The sequence below is a fragment of the Callorhinus ursinus genome, unplaced genomic scaffold (genome assembly GCF_003265705.2).
Source record: "Callorhinus ursinus isolate GAN/ISIS: 27379988/994484 unplaced genomic scaffold, GSC_fseal_2.0 scaffold5, whole genome shotgun sequence".
In the NCBI taxonomy this organism is placed as follows: Eukaryota; Metazoa; Chordata; class Mammalia; order Carnivora; family Otariidae; genus Callorhinus; species Callorhinus ursinus.
Genome location: NW_027397067.1, coordinates 71,707,986 through 71,724,884, shown reverse-complemented (window position 1 = coordinate 71,724,884; position 16,899 = coordinate 71,707,986). Strand labels below are relative to the sequence as shown.

General features: G+C 44.3%; 1 protein-coding gene and 1 long non-coding RNA gene across 6 annotated transcripts in view; one reads left to right on the top strand and one right to left on the bottom strand.

The window, feature by feature from the left end:
* Positions 1-16,899, top strand: part of ASAP1 (ArfGAP with SH3 domain, ankyrin repeat and PH domain 1) — a 344,365-nt gene that overhangs the window by 232,755 nt on the left and 94,711 nt on the right. For all 5 annotated transcript variants that reach the window (XM_025871128.2, XM_073893210.1, XM_025871129.2 and 2 more), the window contains exons 6-7: positions 10,587-10,661; positions 11,167-11,216. In XM_025871128.2, the coding sequence (XP_025726913.1) occupies positions 10,587-10,661; positions 11,167-11,216 (125 nt within the window). The remainder of the gene's footprint in view (positions 1-10,586; positions 10,662-11,166; positions 11,217-16,899) is intronic.
* On the bottom strand, positions 9,973-14,147 carry LOC112823401 (uncharacterized). The gene is made up of 3 exons (XR_003208047.2): positions 13,951-14,147; positions 13,694-13,740; positions 9,973-11,065 (listed from the first exon to the last, which is right to left on the bottom strand). It is a non-coding gene; the product is annotated as an uncharacterized lncRNA (long non-coding RNA).

The window sequence follows — 16,899 nt, the reverse complement described above, 5'->3', positions numbered from 1 at the left end:
TTTCCTGGCAGCAGTTGGTGTCACAAGCATAATATCCAAGAAGACCCTTTTTCTGCAAGGCTAACTTAGAAATATGTCAAGTGGTGGTGAATATTACAGCCACCATTTAGGTAAATTATTTGGATTCTAACATTTTCAGTGAAGATCAAGCTTTACACGCAGCAGTATTGTAGCCAATGAGGTTTATCCGAGGTGCAGTTATTGCTAATTTGAGCATTTTCCATGAGGATCAAGTGAGGAGAAGCACGAGATATGGACCAAGCAGACAGAGTAGGGCAGTCCAAGCAAAGGGCTGTCCAAAGTAGAAGGAAAACCAAAGTTCCTTTAGAGGAGGGAAAGCCTACGGTCACAACGCGGAAGTCACTTGTCTAAGGTCTAGGGCAGCACTTCTCTCTCCCCTGCTTTCCTGCCAGTTAAATGAAGACAGTGTCTACAAGGAGGCGTTGCTGTGTCCTCCTGTTAGGGTACGCGGTGAGCCCTGAGTGCTCGCACACATTTATTTTATTACATTTTTTAATTTGTTAGGAAGGTGCTAAGTAAAAGTTTTTCATTGTCAAACATACAGTGGGTGATAAAGATACTCAGTGAAGGCAAGGAAAATGGAATTTGATGTCACCTCCAGTATGGTTTTGTTCTAATTTAAACATAGCAAATTGTAGATGGCATGCATGGAAATGAAATTAAGGGTCTGAAAGTCGATTGTGAACCAGTCGATCGATCCTTTCAAACACAGTAGAGAAATCCTTAGGGTCGAGATGTCTTTTTTTAAACAAAGGCCTAGCTGCCTCGGCTTTTCTTCCTTTTGCTTTCCGGGCTTATAAGTCTTAGCTACTCCCCCTTATAATTATCCTCAAATGAAATCAGATGCTGCACATAATGCAAGGGATAATAGTGCTTTCATTTTCACTCTTGATGTAGGAGATGATGTAAATCTAACCCCTCATTTGCTTAAATTAAATTAGACAAAATATAATTGCATTATTTTACATTAAGGAATTCTCATATTCTCCGATACACTTACACCTATCCGTTTTTCTCTGTGAAACTTCCAGGAGAACTGTATTTTCTGCTTAAATTGTCATTTCCTGATTCCTGTAGCATAACAGTGTGATTTGGGTCACCCTTTACCTCACGTCTTCCCCAGATCACCCAGAACAGTCACTCCTGTGCTTTTCTCCTGGTGATTATGCCCTAGACCTTAGACAAGTGCCTTCCACATTCTGACTGTAGGCTTTCCCTTCTCTAAAGGAACTTTGGTTTTCCTTCTACTTTGGACAGCCCTTCATGTAATGCTGGTGCCATCACGCCCAGAGAGCTTGTTTCAGCGTGGGTGGTTGAGTGCACCCTCAGAGTGCCTGATTAATTAGGATTGAGATTTCATTTCTAACAAGTTCTGGGTGATGCAAACACAGTGGTCCAAGGACCATACTTGGTAAGGGAAGGATGGTCATTCTGGAGAGAGATACAGAATTCCCTAGTGTTAACAGAGAAGCTGTAATGTTTCCTGCCACATTCACTCCCTAATTCATTATTTTTACTTTTATACCTGCTCTCTGGTTTCTGTGTTGTTTTAGTAAGTCAGATAACAAGCTGAATGAGAAATAGGCTGCTGGTGATTATATCGCCCTCTTGTGTTTCTGTGTCATATTTCTTAATATTCTGATTACAAAAATAATACCAGTTCATTGTTGAAAACTTAGAAAACACAGGGGATAAACACTGAAATAAAAGCCACCAGTAGCCTTACAATCTGCTCTTTATGGGTTGAGATAGATCTGTATCTTCTAATCTTTTCTTCTGTTTATAAATCTTTTTATCATAGATGTATTTATCACCCTAACTTTTTAACCACAGTGGTTTCATACTATAGTGCTATTTGATAACCTGATTTTCACTTACATATTTTGAAAAACGTTTTCTGGTTTTGTAAAGCACTGTAGCCTCAGACCTTTGCTTAACTGAAAGCATACGGCCTCTTAACGCAGAGCTCCTGTGGTTGAGATGGAGTGAGGAGCCTCAAGCCTCCCCCGTGGTCAGCAACTGTCCCCCACAGCAGGGTCTGCAGAACCCCTTGGCAGTGTCCATGACTTCATTTCCGACAGCACTCTAGCATGTCCATCGTTTATTCGCACCAGGATTTATTTCCCAAGCCTCCTGTGTTGAGCATTTCTGTTGTTGCCATGTTCTCTCCTTTGAGAACAAGAGTCAGGGGTGTCATTTGAAATTTCCGCATGTGCCCTGACAATACCTTATTTCGATGTTGGCCCCCATTACTGTGTGAATGTAGTTTGCATGTTTTTATTTCCCCTTGCTTCACTATTGTCTGAGTCGGTTAGGAAATGGAGAGAAACTGCTTGGAGCCCAGGACCCTTGTAGTCCCGTCTGTTCTTGCTCTGGTCAAATTCAGAAGCTCACTTTTCTTGATATATTTCAGACTTTTTTCAAAAGGTTCTGTTTATATTGTGGCAGAAGTTTTATAGTAGACATGACAGACAATATAAAACAATCTAGGGTTTTGATAGGAACTATGAACTGACCCTTCTAACTCTTCAGCATCATTACAGAATTGTTTAGTTACTGTTTTTGTTACTTTGTCGGAGGTAGGGGGACAGGGCCACATCCTGCTTGTAGGACAGTGTGAGCGTCTCCCTCTGGCTCTTCTCACCTAGTTGATCTGGATTTTTTTCCTGGTGCGTTCAGTCGTATCTCAATAGCTGATTTTAAGCTATAAGTGTACTGTACCTGGAAGGTATATTAGAGACCTTGTTTTTTCAGTGAGAAGTGACCAGCCTATATCCACACTGCCAGGTGGAGGCAGGTTCAAATCTAGAACACTTTTCTTCCCCGATTGTCAGAGTCTGGCAGACAGACCCTGGGTCTGTCACCCCCAGCCATATCCTGGGAGCAGTTCTAATCTCCTACCCTTCTCCTAAAATCTGCCCCCACCTCCCTGCCTTCTAATCTGGAAGTGCAGCGTGCTTCAGGAAGACCAAAACTGGCTCAGATTCTGTAACACTTCTGAGTCTCAGAACAGCTTTCCTGGGCATGGAGAGGAATTCATTTGTTCAGCCATTTATTCCATCAGTAGGCGTTTTATATGACAGGTCTATGCTGTCCTAGGGGTTTGATGTAACAAAGTGGTGGCAAAACAGCCATAGGTCCTGCCTTCAAGAAGCTTTGCTCTAGACACTAAAGAAACAATCAAGTGCTGGTAAAATGCACTTTGCTCTGAAAGTGAGCCTCCTCTGCCTCGTTAAGACTAAAGGGAAATCAGGCGGGAAAGACCTATGTAGAGTGGGCTCAAGACCTCACTGTGGAGGAGGCATGGAGACTAGAATAGGAGGTTCTTTGCCAGTAGCCAAAGGAAGAGTGGTCCTAAAGCATGTGCGTGGGAGCTTGATGGATTGAGAACCGGAAGAAGGGCTGGCATGGTTGATGGACAGTGGGAATGGGTAGAGGGGCTTCAGACAGGTTGCCTGGGCCAGACTTAAACTAGGAGGTTGGATTTGAATCCAGGTCCTTGGGAAGCCATTGATGGGTTTTGAGCAGGAGAGTGATATGATCTGATAGTCACTTTAAAAGATCATTCGAGTAGTAGGACTCAGGAAATGAGAATGGAATCAGTAAAAATGTTAATTAAAAACCTATCCATCTGCTTACTCACTGTTTGACCTTGAGCCAGTTATTTAACCTCTCTGATCCTGTTTCCTCATTAATTGGGTGAGACCAAGAATCATCTTACTGAGTTGTGAGCAGTAACTTTAGGTAACATATGTTAAACACAGTACCATCTGTCATGTTAATAAATCTAATTCAGGCTGCTCTGCCTGGATTAGAGCATGTGATGTATAATAGGATACATTATCTTACGGTTTGTAGAGACCCCCTTGCAGAATGAGGCAGGGAAACAACCTTAGAACCTACCATTGGAGAGAATGTGGTGCCATATGAAGGACATTTAGGAGTCCTCCCACCCTCCACCCCAGGCTCAAAAGACCTATTCTAGTATCCGAAATGCTATCATTGTATTTTTTCCACCACTACCACTGAGCTTTTCAAGTGTGAGAAAGTAAACCTAGTTACATTTTATTAAGAGTCTGTTTTGTGAGGCATTTCGCATGCATAGCACCCAGTATCTGTTCTGCAACACCTTTAGCAGGTCGCCTTACCATTCCCACTACAAGCAAGGAGAGTCTCTAAAAGGCTGAATGACTTGTCCAGGGACACACCTGGCTAAGTATTTGTCACCTACTTGACCATGTGAACCCTGGGCACTCCGGCAGCCGTGAAGCATAAACTTAGTTACCAGTGTGTGAGCAGTGGGTAAGGTAGGAATATTAACTCTCATCTGTGTTGGATTTGTAACTGCCCTCAACCTGTGAGCAGTATTCTTTGTTTCCCCTTAATGCATACTCAACCAAATACAATAAAGCTTAGTTCAGTAGTTGTTCAGTAGGTCAGTCATAGCTGATAACAATTGTCCATTCATGTGTGTAGTATATCATAGTCTTCAAAACGTTCTGATAATCTGCAAGAAGATAGTGCTGTAGACCAAATTTACTGACTTTGGAGTTAGCCCTGGGTTGTGGTTTGACCCCTCCACTTAACTCTCTGAGTGTGTTTGAGCACGTGACTTAATAACACTTTGAGGGTTATCAGGAGCAACCGATGAAGCAGTGGGGTGGAGGCAGGCAACGCTGTGGCCTGCTGCAAAGTGGGAGCGTCGTGGTATCTGTTCTCCCTGATCCTGTCACACCAGCCTGGGCTAGTTGAGGAAGGTGCTGGGACACCCATTTTAAAATCAGAAAACCAAGTCAGTAGGGTTAACGGTTTGCCCAGAGTCACCCAGGAGTAATGAGTGGGCACATGCCTCTGAGCTTCTCAGCTCCTTCTGAGAACTCTTTCCTGTGTATCATGACTCCCTGGAAACGGCCTGACAATAGGGCGCCATGAAGGTGCATGAGTAGGCCATGAAGGAGTTAACACACTAGACAGAATAGCTCATTTATTCCCGGGAATCGTGGACTTAACTGCTGGGAGCTGGCTCATTATTTTAATTGGATTTTCCAATGTGTTGAGCAAGTCAGCAGATTTGCATTAGCCTTACTTTCAGCGAAACTGTTTCTGTCTGTAGAGAGGAAGGAGAGAGAACCAGTGGGCAGCGGAGAAGGAATGTCAGAATTAATGTGGGATGGCAAAGCAAGCAAATTCTGTCCTCATTAATTGATAAAGTGCCACGTGCATGTGGGCATCGTGGGGGCATCATGTGTAGAGCTGTGTTGCCCTCACACAGGGACGGGGATGAGGCTCTGCTGAGTCATGTCCCCTCTGTGCTCTTGGGGGGCGGTGGAGAGCCCCTCCGGGCCAGCCAGAAGCCACAGGGCCGCATGGTGACCTTCAGCTGCTTCCTGGCTCCTGCTCTGGGACCTGGTCAGTTAGGGGACAAAACAGATGACATGCCTCCCCCTAATTAAGAAGCATACCTTCTAGGGGCGCCTGGGTGGCTCAGTCGTTAAGTGTCTGCCTTTGGCTCAGGTAATGATCCCAGCGCCCTGGGATTGAGCCCCACATCGGGCTCTCTGCTCCGCGGGAAGCCTGCTTCTCCCTCTCCCACTCCCCCTGCTTGTGTTCCCTCTCTCGCTTTGTCTCTGTCAAATAAATAAATAAAATCTTTAAAAAAAATAATAAAAAAATCATACCTTCTAAGAGAGGAAAGACAGGTGATACATCAGCAAGAAATAAGATCATTTCATTTTGTGGTAAACACTTTAAAGGAGTTAAAAAAAAATTAGGGCAGATACATAGAGGAAAGCTGATTGTGAAGTCCTCTCTCACATCTGGGATTACAGGTTCTGTGTGTGTAATGTCTGGTAGTGTCTATACAGTTGCAAGGAATAAGTGGTTATTTTGATCAAAACCAATATTAATTACAGTTTGTTTGCTTAAACAAGCCACTTTTGCATAATGAAAGGACGGACCTCAACCGCCTCCTGTCTTTATTCCAAATTTCTGGTTGGGCTTGGTGTATATACTTGCCGGGGGGGGGGGGGGGGCATTTCCTCTTTGTGAGGAAGGAAACAGTTTGTTTGGAAAGCAGATATATTTACCACACCCAAACATCATTCCTGAAAGGCTGTTAATGTGTTTGCTTGATAAAGTGGAAAAAGAGGTGCTTTTAGAAACCTGTCCTTCATCCTCATGTTATCTTGATTCGTGTGAAGAACTTACATTAATTCAACTTTATCATTAAAGGAAAGGAAATAGATTGGAACTTGAGTAAATGGGAATGGAATAATCAATAGAATTTTAGTAAAATTAATGGGAAATAATGATATAATAGATTTGAAAGCCTTTTAAAAAATCCATTGAGGATAATGAAGGTGATACAGGAAGGCTGTCCACTCGTTCTATTACTGTGTTATGTTGGCCTCCTCGCAGTTGCCCTGAAGATGCTTTTGTTACACATCAGGTTGCAAGCCTTGCTCAGTCCATGGGAAGGATTCCTGAAAGAACTGGAAAATAAAAAAGCAGGAGAATCAGAGAATCCTGTAACTGTCAAGTCATGTAACCCATCGCCGTCACTCAGCAATACCTTCAAATATCAGAGAAAATAGGTCTTCTCTTCATTGAGATCTCCAGGGAAGGAAATTTTGTTTGGCCCCTCAGTAAATATTTCTTAAATGTTTCCTTTTCTTGAGATTAATCTGTCTTCTCTGACTTTCCTCTGTATCTTCATGACAGGTAGTTACTGTTCACTTTGTACTTAGACCAACCTGGGTGGCTCAGCCAGTTAAGCATCCTACTCTTGATTTCGGCTCGGGTCGTGATCTCAGGGTCGTGGGCTTGAGCCCAACGTTGAGCCCCGTGCTCAGTGGGGAGTCTACTTGAGATTCTCTCTCTCTCTCTCTGCCCCTCGCCCCCTGCTCATGCTCTCTCTTGATCTCTCTCTAATAAATAAATAAAATCATTAAAAAAAAGTCTCCTTCGCTAGCCTTTGCAACTGAACCTGCTTTCTCTTGGGAAGTAAGGTGGGGAAAGTTTAAGTTTCAAAATTTTTTTCCTGGGGCCTTTTCTTAGGCTCATCACTGAGAAGATTCTGAATTCATAATACATGATATTTGGCCTTCTTGGTTTCTTATCAGCTCCCAAGAGTATACGTGTGGATAACCACAGAGAAATTCTTAATTCTTGGGGTTTTCCACCAGTGCAGCTCTCGCCCACCTCCCCCTGCCCCGTGTCTGCCCACGGCGGCGGCACTGAAAGCTTACGGCGCACATCTGTTGTGTGGTCAGTACCTGGCTTTTGAGGGACTTTTCCTTCCGAGCAACTCCCACATTCAGTACTAACCACAGAGTTTCATAATTCTTTCATTGTTGTGTTGTAATACAGCCTTCAGACCAAGGTGGCAATGACATTAATGTATTTTTTTTTCCCTGCTCCATTTCACAGTGGATTTGAGGCATTGGTGGAAACCCTGATGTAGGACTAAGTTAAAAATGGTTGATAATCACTGTCATCTCATTTTGTGTTTTAGGATTTTTGCTTTTTTTTTTAATAAACAATACAGTACATGGTACAAAAAAAATGTTTTTTATGCGCAAGGGTCCATAGTAAAAGGCTCTTACCCCACCCTCCCCCCTTGCACACCCAGTCTCTGTCCCTGCTGAGAAGCAGTACTAGCTTATATGCTTATATGCTTTCAGCAATAATTTAAACATAAACCCATTTTTTTAAGTTTTTTTACTTTATTTAAATAATCTCAGCACCCAGCATGGGGCTTGTATGGACAACTCCAGGATCAAGAGTCATATGCTCCACCCACTGAGCCAGCCAGGTGTCCCTATTCTTTTTATATGAAACTTTGTATGCTATGAATACTGTTACACATAGCTTTTATCACATAACAATCTATCTTGGAGATATTTCCGAAGTTTGATGTAAAGAACTTTCTCATTTTTTGGCTATTGTTTAGAACTTCCATAATTTATTTAACTATTTCCCTGTTGACAAGCACTAAGCTTTGCCTCAGTATAACAGTCCTAGGAGCACCACTGGGTGGTTCAGTTGGTTAAGTGTCCGACTCTTGATTTTGGCTCAGGTTGTGATCTCAGGGTTGTGGGATCCAGCCCCACGTCGAGCTCCGTGCTCAGTGGGGAGTCTGCTTGAGATTGTCTCTCTCTTCCTCTGCTTCTCCCCCACTCTCGCTCTCTAAAATAAATAAATCTTTAAAAAGAATTTTAAAAAATAAAGTCCTACAGAGAAGAACACCTTGTACTCACATGATTCTGTATTTCCTTCACTCTACAAATACTTACTGAGCACCTACTCTGTGCTAGGCAGTGTTTTAAATTCTGGAAATATGGCAGTGAACATACAGAGCCTGCTCGCGGAGAGCTTGCATTCAAATTGAGGAGCAGCGAACACATGAGGAAACAAGTACATATGTAAATGGTGAGGGATGGTAAATGTTTTGAAGAGAATAATGTAAGGATGTCTACAAACCGAGGGAAGGTAGAGACTGGCCTGACTAGTGGAGGGCAGGCGGGCCCCTGCCTCACTTACCAACATGCACGCAAACTCCTGAGATCCACGGGATAGTGGGATGCAGGAGGCTTGTAGTTCAGGAATGAGCTTGCCGAGGACTCAGAGCAAGATATTACGGCAGCTATTCATCTGTGGCAGAGAGTGAGTCTTGTTAATCTTTATTTTTCCCATCTCATACCCAAGGCCAGTGTTTTTCAACTTTTTCTTTATTATTACCTTTATTATTACTCTTTATTATATGCCCCCACCCCATCCCAAGGAGCGTTTTTAAATATATATTTTTTTAAGATTTTAATTTTAAGTAATCTCTGTACCCAGTGTGGGGCTCGAACTCACAACCTGGAGATCAAGTCACACACTCCACTGACTGAACCAGTCAGGTGCCCTTTAAAGACCTTTTTTTTAACTAATCACTTCCCCCTTGAGGTTTTAATAGAATAGATGTACTCTGTATATCAAGTTTATGTGCTATGGCCCTTTGGAGAACCACAGCCATTATAATATCTAAGATGTTTTCACCCCACTTCCCAGGAACCAAGGCCCTTGACCTCACAGAATGCAGACTTTGAATCTGTGGCTCTCTCGCTTTTGACACCTGCCAGCCAGGCAGTTTCCCTATGTGGGGTTAGTGCAGTTGCATAGACAAAACTGTTCTGGTATTCAGAATCTCTTTGTCTTTGAAAGAAGAAAGAGAGAGTTGGTGGTTCTTGATCCAGGCCCTCTGGTGGTGTGTGCCCTGGACAACTAACCTTGTGTGTTAATTGGTGGCCGAGGAGGGCAGAGCTAGGATGGCAAGCTTCCGGAAGCCCCAGATGAGAGCAGTAGACAGGAGTTGGCAGAAGGTGTCCCTTCCGCTCCACTTGGCCGTATTCTTATTTCTTATTTAACATCCCCTTGGACTTTAAAAATAAACATGTATTCAGCACTTCCTAGGTGTCCGGAGACCCGCTAGCACTTGTCAAGTGTATTAACTCCTTCATAGCACCATCTACAGTGGGTGATCGTGTCCTCGAGTTATAGATGTGGTTCAGAGGGTCCTCCTCAAAGCCCCAAGTGTCAGCCCAGGTCCTCCCCACTTTCGCCTTCAGCCTCTGGACAGCACTTGGAATGTCAAGATGTGGTAGAGTCAGTTGCATACCATGATCTCCTCTCTCAAGGCAGGAAGTGTTTTATTCACCTTCACCTAGCCAGCCGCTAGTGTGGTGGGTGTCATAGAACAGGTACGTGGCAAATGATTGATGGAATGGTGGGTGGCTGGCTGGAGTGACAAATGACTACACTCTTACACAGGAGTCAAATTATTTCCTGAATGAGGGAGCCCACCGACCTCTCCAGCTATAACCTGGTTCTGCAGGACCCTGCCGTCTCGGTTCCACACAGCTAACCCTGATTTCCCCAAAGTGCTAGGAGTCTCCTTGACTCTTCATGACCATCTTTAAATCAGGGAGATGCAGGCCACTGCCTTGGAACAGTGAAAACCCTGCACCTTTGCTCTAGATTGTGCTTCCTGAGTGTCTTGTCTTCTTAATGGATCTGGGCACAGAGAGGGTACAGTGAGTAGGACAGTCGAGGCCCCTGCCCTCATTGAGACTACGTCCTGGTGGGGGACAGAGAGTATACATATAAACAAACCAGGTAATTTCAGATAGTCACAGAGGCCATAGAAGCATATGGAGAGGAGTGGTGCAAGCCAGTTGGGTAGCTCCCTCCTTCCTCTGAGAGAAGCAGTTGAAAAAAAGTCGAATTAAGGTCGACCATGTCATTAGGAGAGCAGTGACAGGTCTATAGATGATTGGAGGAATTGTTCACATAGGTGCACGCATGCTGCCGCGTGGTCATTCAGTGCACGGGTCCCCAGCTCTCTGCCTGCGTGCTGGAGGGGACACTTGTCTTGCCACCCAACCTCGGGGTCTGTGAGCTGGTGCACGAAAGCCCTTACACAGAGCCTGGTGTGTGCAAGATGCTCAGTCAACAGTAGCTGATTTTATTATTCTATATGCGCTTCTCTTTTAACCATCTTCCCTCTTTGCTTTGCTTTCCAGCTCCAGGGTCTGAGCCACAATGTGATCTTCACCTTGGACTCCTTGTTAAAAGGAGACCTGAAAGGAGTCAAAGGGGTAAGTGTTCAGAAATCTGATTTTTACTTTAACTGGAAAGGATTGATTTCTTTTTTTAAGATCATCGTGGTGCTTGTATTTGAAAAGCACTCTGAATATTTTTAGCCTAAAAAAAGTACTTGGAAAATGATCATTGGAAAAGATGTGCCCCTTCAAATCATGTTATTGACTGAAGAGTAAGATGAGGCACTTTCCTGAATATCGGTGAGAGCCTCTGTGGGTGCAGGCAGTCTGCGCTGAGTCTTGGCCACATCAGTGGCGACCCCGGGCCCAGTCTCTCCTGGGTGCCAGGTCCTGCTTCACGGGTGTCCCCGGGAACCTCGCCCTTCGGGCCCGCGCAGGCTTCTCGCAGGTGATGCGTGCTCTGCGGTGCATCAGAGTGTCTGTGTCAGGCTTCATGTGTCCTGTAAAGGAAAGCACTTTTGCTGAGATGTTCTTTCAGAATTATTTATTTGCCTTTAAGCAAAAGTAAATTCAATCTCAGTTTCATTTTCTCTTTCCTAAGGATCTCAAGAAGCCATTTGACAAAGCTTGGAAAGACTATGAGACAAAGTTGTAAGTAGCTTTTTGTTTTTTATAGTCTTGAATTTCTTTAGAAACCATTAACTGGAAGACTCCTCTCTTCTGGACACCAGCTTGTGTAGTAAGGGCTCCTTGTAAGGGCTCAGGGTTTGGCTGTGCTGACCGAAAAGGGGCGACTCATCTCCTGCCTCGGCGTCTGGAGTGAGGTGTGCAGTCACCGCCGAGTGTTGCAGCACTCATGGCTCCTGCTACTAGCTATCAGTCTGTAGATCTGACTGTTGCAACCTTTCTTTAATTATAGTTAGCCCATAACTGTAGACTATTGGCGTTCCCACCTATAATTAGGAAATAACGCCAGGACCTGCACGCAGTGTTCCTGTGTGCGTAACCCCCTCACGGTGGCCTCACTGTCTGTGTCTGGTTCAGGGGACTGGAGCCCGGAGAGGCTGAGGAGTTTGCAAAAGGTCAGAAAGCTGGGTAGGCGATGGTGGGTTGGCCTGCTGGCGTTATTGTGGGAATTATGGAGATGAGGCACGTGAGATGTGTGGTACAGGCCTGGCTCGTCTTCATCTGTATGGATCATACCACCTTCCTTTGTTTTGTTTTGTTTTTGTTTTTGTTTTTTAAGATTTTAATTACTTGAGAGAGAGAGAGCACAAGCAGGAGGGGCAGAGGGAGAGGGAGAAGCAGACTCCCCACTGAGCAGGGAGCCCTACACAGGGCTCCATCCCAAGACCCTGAGATCATGACCTGAGCCCAAGGTAGCTGCTTAACTGACTGAGCCACGCAGGCACCCCTCCCTTCCTTCGTTATTATTACTCGGAGACATCTATACTACCAGGAGGTGGAATAGGAGGAGAAATAGATTTTAAAGCACTTAATAAATATCTTGGCTGTGAACTTGGATAGCTATAAACAAGAGAATAAAAGCCATTTCGGTCAACAGCAATAAGAGCAGAGTGAAAACACAAACAAAAAAAAAACAAATTCAGGATTAAATTTGTTTTTTTGCCAAACTACTTCTATAAATGTTTATGTGAGCAGTGCATTGCTGGAGACTTGCTGCCTTAGGAATACTTTTATGCATTGACAGTTATAAATGCAGCTGAGAATAAAAAAGTTTCTTAAAATGGTCAGTGATGTAAATGAATACTGTGGGCCATCCTGTCATCCTGTCTTTCTGTATGAATGCTCGTACTTGTGAGCTAATTCCAGCCCTGCCCAGAGGCAGCTGCATGCACTGGGCTGGGGATAGAACTAAGTACATACCAAAGGGGCGGGAGTCCACAAAAGGAAGAAAACCTTTGCTCTAGGCTTGTGGAGTAGATCTCTTTTGTAGGACATGGAAATAACAAAACAAGACACAATATGTGTTCTCTCAACTAAGATACCACCAATATTGGGTGGTATAACCGTATTTTTTAACAATCTTTGTGTTAGTGGAAGAGCTTGAAGTACCTGCTGGTCAGTATTATGAATATCATGGAACATAAACTGTTCTCCGACGATCCAGGTGCCCTTCATGGTACTTTTCTCAACTGTATTCGAACGTGTCTGGATGTTCACTAGTCTGTATTGTCCTCCAGCATCTGGCCTCAGTGAGCACAGTGACCACATCATCCTTGTGTTTGGTGCTAATCTCCCAGGGTCTCACAGAGCCTTGGGTACATAGCTAGTGCATAGGGAATAGTTACTGAAAGAATGAAAGAATTATCCACATCTGGAAATGTATACCAAAAATCGTGAGTTCAGTGGGTCCTGATTTTAGGATTTCACTGGAAAGAATTGTATTTTTTTTAAAGACTTTATTTATTTATTTAAGAGAGAGAGAATGAGATAGAGAGCACGAGAGGGAAGAGGGTCAGAGGGAGAAGCAGACTCCCCGCTGAGCAGGGAGCCCGACGCGGGACTCGATCCCGGGACTCCAGGATCATGATCTGAGCCGAAGGCCGTCGTTTAACCAACTGAGCCACCCAGGCGCCCCTGTATTTTTCTTTTTTAATAAATCCCTGGCAACAGGTTATTTTCCAGGGGTGCCTGGGTGGCTCAGTTGGTTAAGCCTTCGGCTCAGGTCATGATCCCGGGGTCCTGGGATCGAGCCCCACATCGGGCTCCCTGCTCAGCGGGAAGCCTGCTTCTCCCTCTCCCACTCCCCCCTGCTTGTGTTCCCTCTCTCGCTGTGTCTCTCTCTGTGAAATAAATAAATAATCTTTTAAAAAAAATTGTTTTCCTAAGATAGGTTTCTTCCTCACTCTGTATAGTGGTAAAGGAAGTAAAAAAGAAAACAACAAATATTTGATTTTTTGATGTGACAGGACTCATTTGATTATGAATTACAGAAAACAAAACAATATACCGAAAAAAAAAAAGAAGTTAATTTATTTGCTGTGAGAACCAAGGGGGCTGGTCTGGGGTCTTTCTTTAGAACCCAGGAGGCAGTGAGCCATCATTGTTGAGACCACAGACTGGGGAATCAGAGACCGTGGGAGGGTCTGGATGGTGCCACTTACCAGTTTTAGGACTTTGAGCCAAGGTACTTAACTTTGATGGTCCTCACCTGTAAAAGAGTAGAAAAATTACCTACTTCTCAAGGCTTCTGTGAGGACAAGATAACATAATATGTTAAAGTAGTTGCCTCTGCTATCTGGCATACAGTTGGCCCTCAATCAGTAGTTTCTAGCAAGTTTTTTAATGATCAAATAATATTTGGTCAAAACGATACCCATGCATCAAACATTAAATAGTCCTTGCATCGGTTGAGACTTACTCTGACTGCATAGAATAGAAGCCCCGCTAACAGTGGTTTCGACGAGAGTTTATCAGAGAACGTACAGCTTCCAGGGCGGACCGGGCACCCATCACAGCGGTCCTTACACGCTGTACAGACGTCTGGGCTGCTCCTGATGAGAAGCGGGAGAGGGAGTCTCAAGTAGGCAGTGGGCGTGCTTCTCGTGGAAGGCCCCAGCGGTCCTCGGCCCAGCCTTCCTGCCCCACAGCTTCCTGTCCCGTTCCCCTGCTACCTGCTCCCCGGCTTGTCTGTCTCTGTTCCATGTTGTTCTCTTGCTGCTCCTTCCTGCTTCACCGGATGTGCTGCTGCAGCAGATGAGGGCTCAGCTCTCACACACAACCACCCCCATCACCCTGTTCATTCAGTGTTTGAACTTCTGTGAGTGCAGATGTTCGGTGCCCGCCAAATGGTGTTTTATAATGGATTTCCGTTCTTACAGCACCATTTTTTGCTTTTCCTTAATGAAATAATTGCCTAATTTCTTCATTAGTTGGTTCTATTTGAAAATTCTGTGAACTTTTGTTATCTGTTCCAACCAATATGCAACACCTATTAATAATGTTTCTGTTTAGAAAATACACTCTCTTGGGGCGCCTGGGTGGCTCAGTCAGTTAAGCGGCTGCCTTCGGCTCAGGTCATGATCCTGGGGTCCTGGGATCGAGCCCCGCATCAGGCTCCCTGCTCAGCAGAGAGCCTGCTTCTCCCTCTCTGCCTGCCTCTCTGCTTACTTGTGTTCTCTCTCTACCTGTCAAATAAATAAAATAAAATCTTTAAAAAAAAAAAAAAGAAAATACACTCTACATGTTGTAACAATGATTATATATGGATTATCATTAGGTTCTCTGGCAGTCCCTTCTTTTCTTCCTGGAGAATTCTTGCAGAGCTCTTTAGATCCACAGCTGTCGTCCTGGGCTGCCCCTCCGTGGGGGCTCTCCTGCCTCCTCTTCCCTGGCGTAGTCCCATACTTGACTGGCACACTACCTCCAGTCGTTTCCAGGGAACAGCTCTAAAGGAGGGAAATTTTTCAGATTTTGGCATGTCCAGGAATATCTTCATTTTGCCATCACACAGAATGAGAGTTTGGCTGAATGTAAAATCTGAATTTTATAACCGTATTCACTTGAACTGTTGACAGCATTTCTCCACTGTTTTCTTATTTCCAGTGTTTGCTAATGAAAAAAATCCGATGCATCTTTGATTCCCATTTCTCTGTGTGGGGCATGTGGGGTTTGGGGAAGGAGGTTCATTTATTTTCAGTGAGAAAATGTCAGTCTTCTGGGGCACCTGGGTGGCTCAGTCGGTTAAGCATCCGACTCGGTTTCAGCTCAGGTCATGATCTCAGGGTTGTGGGATCAAGCCCACATCAGGCTCCATGGTCAGCGGGGTGTCTGCTTGAAGATTCTCCCTCTCCCTCTGCCCCTTCCTCTGCTCACTCCCTCTCTCTCTCTCTCTCTCTCTCTCTCTCTCTCAAATAAATCTTTAAACAGAAAAGAAGATGTTACTCTTTTTTTTTTTTTTTTTTCAAAGGTTCTCCAAAGTTTCTTCATGTGCCATGGTGCGTGCATTGACCTCTTCTTTGCAATTTTTAGTTCTTCAGCTCTGGAAATGTTTCTTGTCCTTCCTCCCGCCTGTTTGTTTGTTTTCCTGAAGTGCCTCACCGTATAGTGCTGGACTCCCCAGGTGGTTCTTACAGTTTTCCTCTCTTTTCTGTCCTGTTTGTCTGTTATGTTTTAGGTTATTTTCAACCTTTTATTCCCACTATTGCACTTGACTTTTTTATTTGGCTGTCATATTTTCAATTTCCAAAGCCCTTTTTCTCAGTTAGTTGGGAGGTTTTGGTGGTCTTTTTATAGTTTCTTGTTGTTTCGTAGATGCAGTATTTTAGCTCTCTGAGGATTTGATTATATTTTATGAAATATTTTTTTTCTTACTGCCTCTGGTTACCTCACCACCACCCCCAACTTGTTATTTGGATCTCTTGCTTTCATGTTGGAGGCTTTCCTCAATTATCTTATCATCTTTCACTGCCCATTCATATTTGAGAGCAAAGTACCCAAAAGTTGATGGAAAGCTCACACATGTCAGCAGGGTCTGTCAAGAATGCAGTGAGCTGCCTTTTTAGGTTTTAGGATGTCAAGACAGCTTTTCTTCTTCTTCTTCTTCTTCTTCTTCTTCTTTTTTTTTTTTTTTGAGAGAGAAAGAGTATGGGGGGGGGCGGAGGGAGGGAGAGAATCCCCCCCCCCCCCCCCCCCGAGCAGACTCCCTGCTGAGTTCATAGCCTGACCCGGGGCTCGATCCCAGGACTCTGAGATCACAACCTGAGTCAAAATCAAGAGTCAGATACCCAACCAACTGAGATGCCCAGGTGCCCCAAGACAGCTTTTTTATCAGGAGCATTCTAAATGTCAATATCCAGAGGTGTGTCTTCTGGCACTGGCCAGCCCCCTCAGCCCCCTGTCTGTGATCATATGTAATGGCATCTGGATGTAACAAAGGCCAGGGAGGCAGGGAGCCCTATTGTTCGGGGTACGCACTTTCTCTTTTTCTCTGTGTAGACCTGCTCTTCCAAATATTTGCTGAATTCTCTCATCCGTTTTTGTCTTCAGTTCTTGTCTTTGGGAGATTATATTGTTTATGAGTTTTGTATCATTTTAATGGGATTATGGAAGGAAGAAGAAATGAAGACGCGGTCAAGTCACCACATTAACCCAGAAGTCTACTGCTATTAAGTTATGCCTGCTCCTCACATTTCTTCTCAGATGTCTTTAGCTTTCTGCTTCTCTCCCATCCACACCAGTGGAGAGAGCTGAGGCTTATTCTCTATCTGCTTTCACACCTACTTGATGGCCAACGTGGCATGATAAGATATGGCATTATGGTGTTAGAGGAATCCCAACCACATTTATAGTAGATTTTCCAATGGGTTGA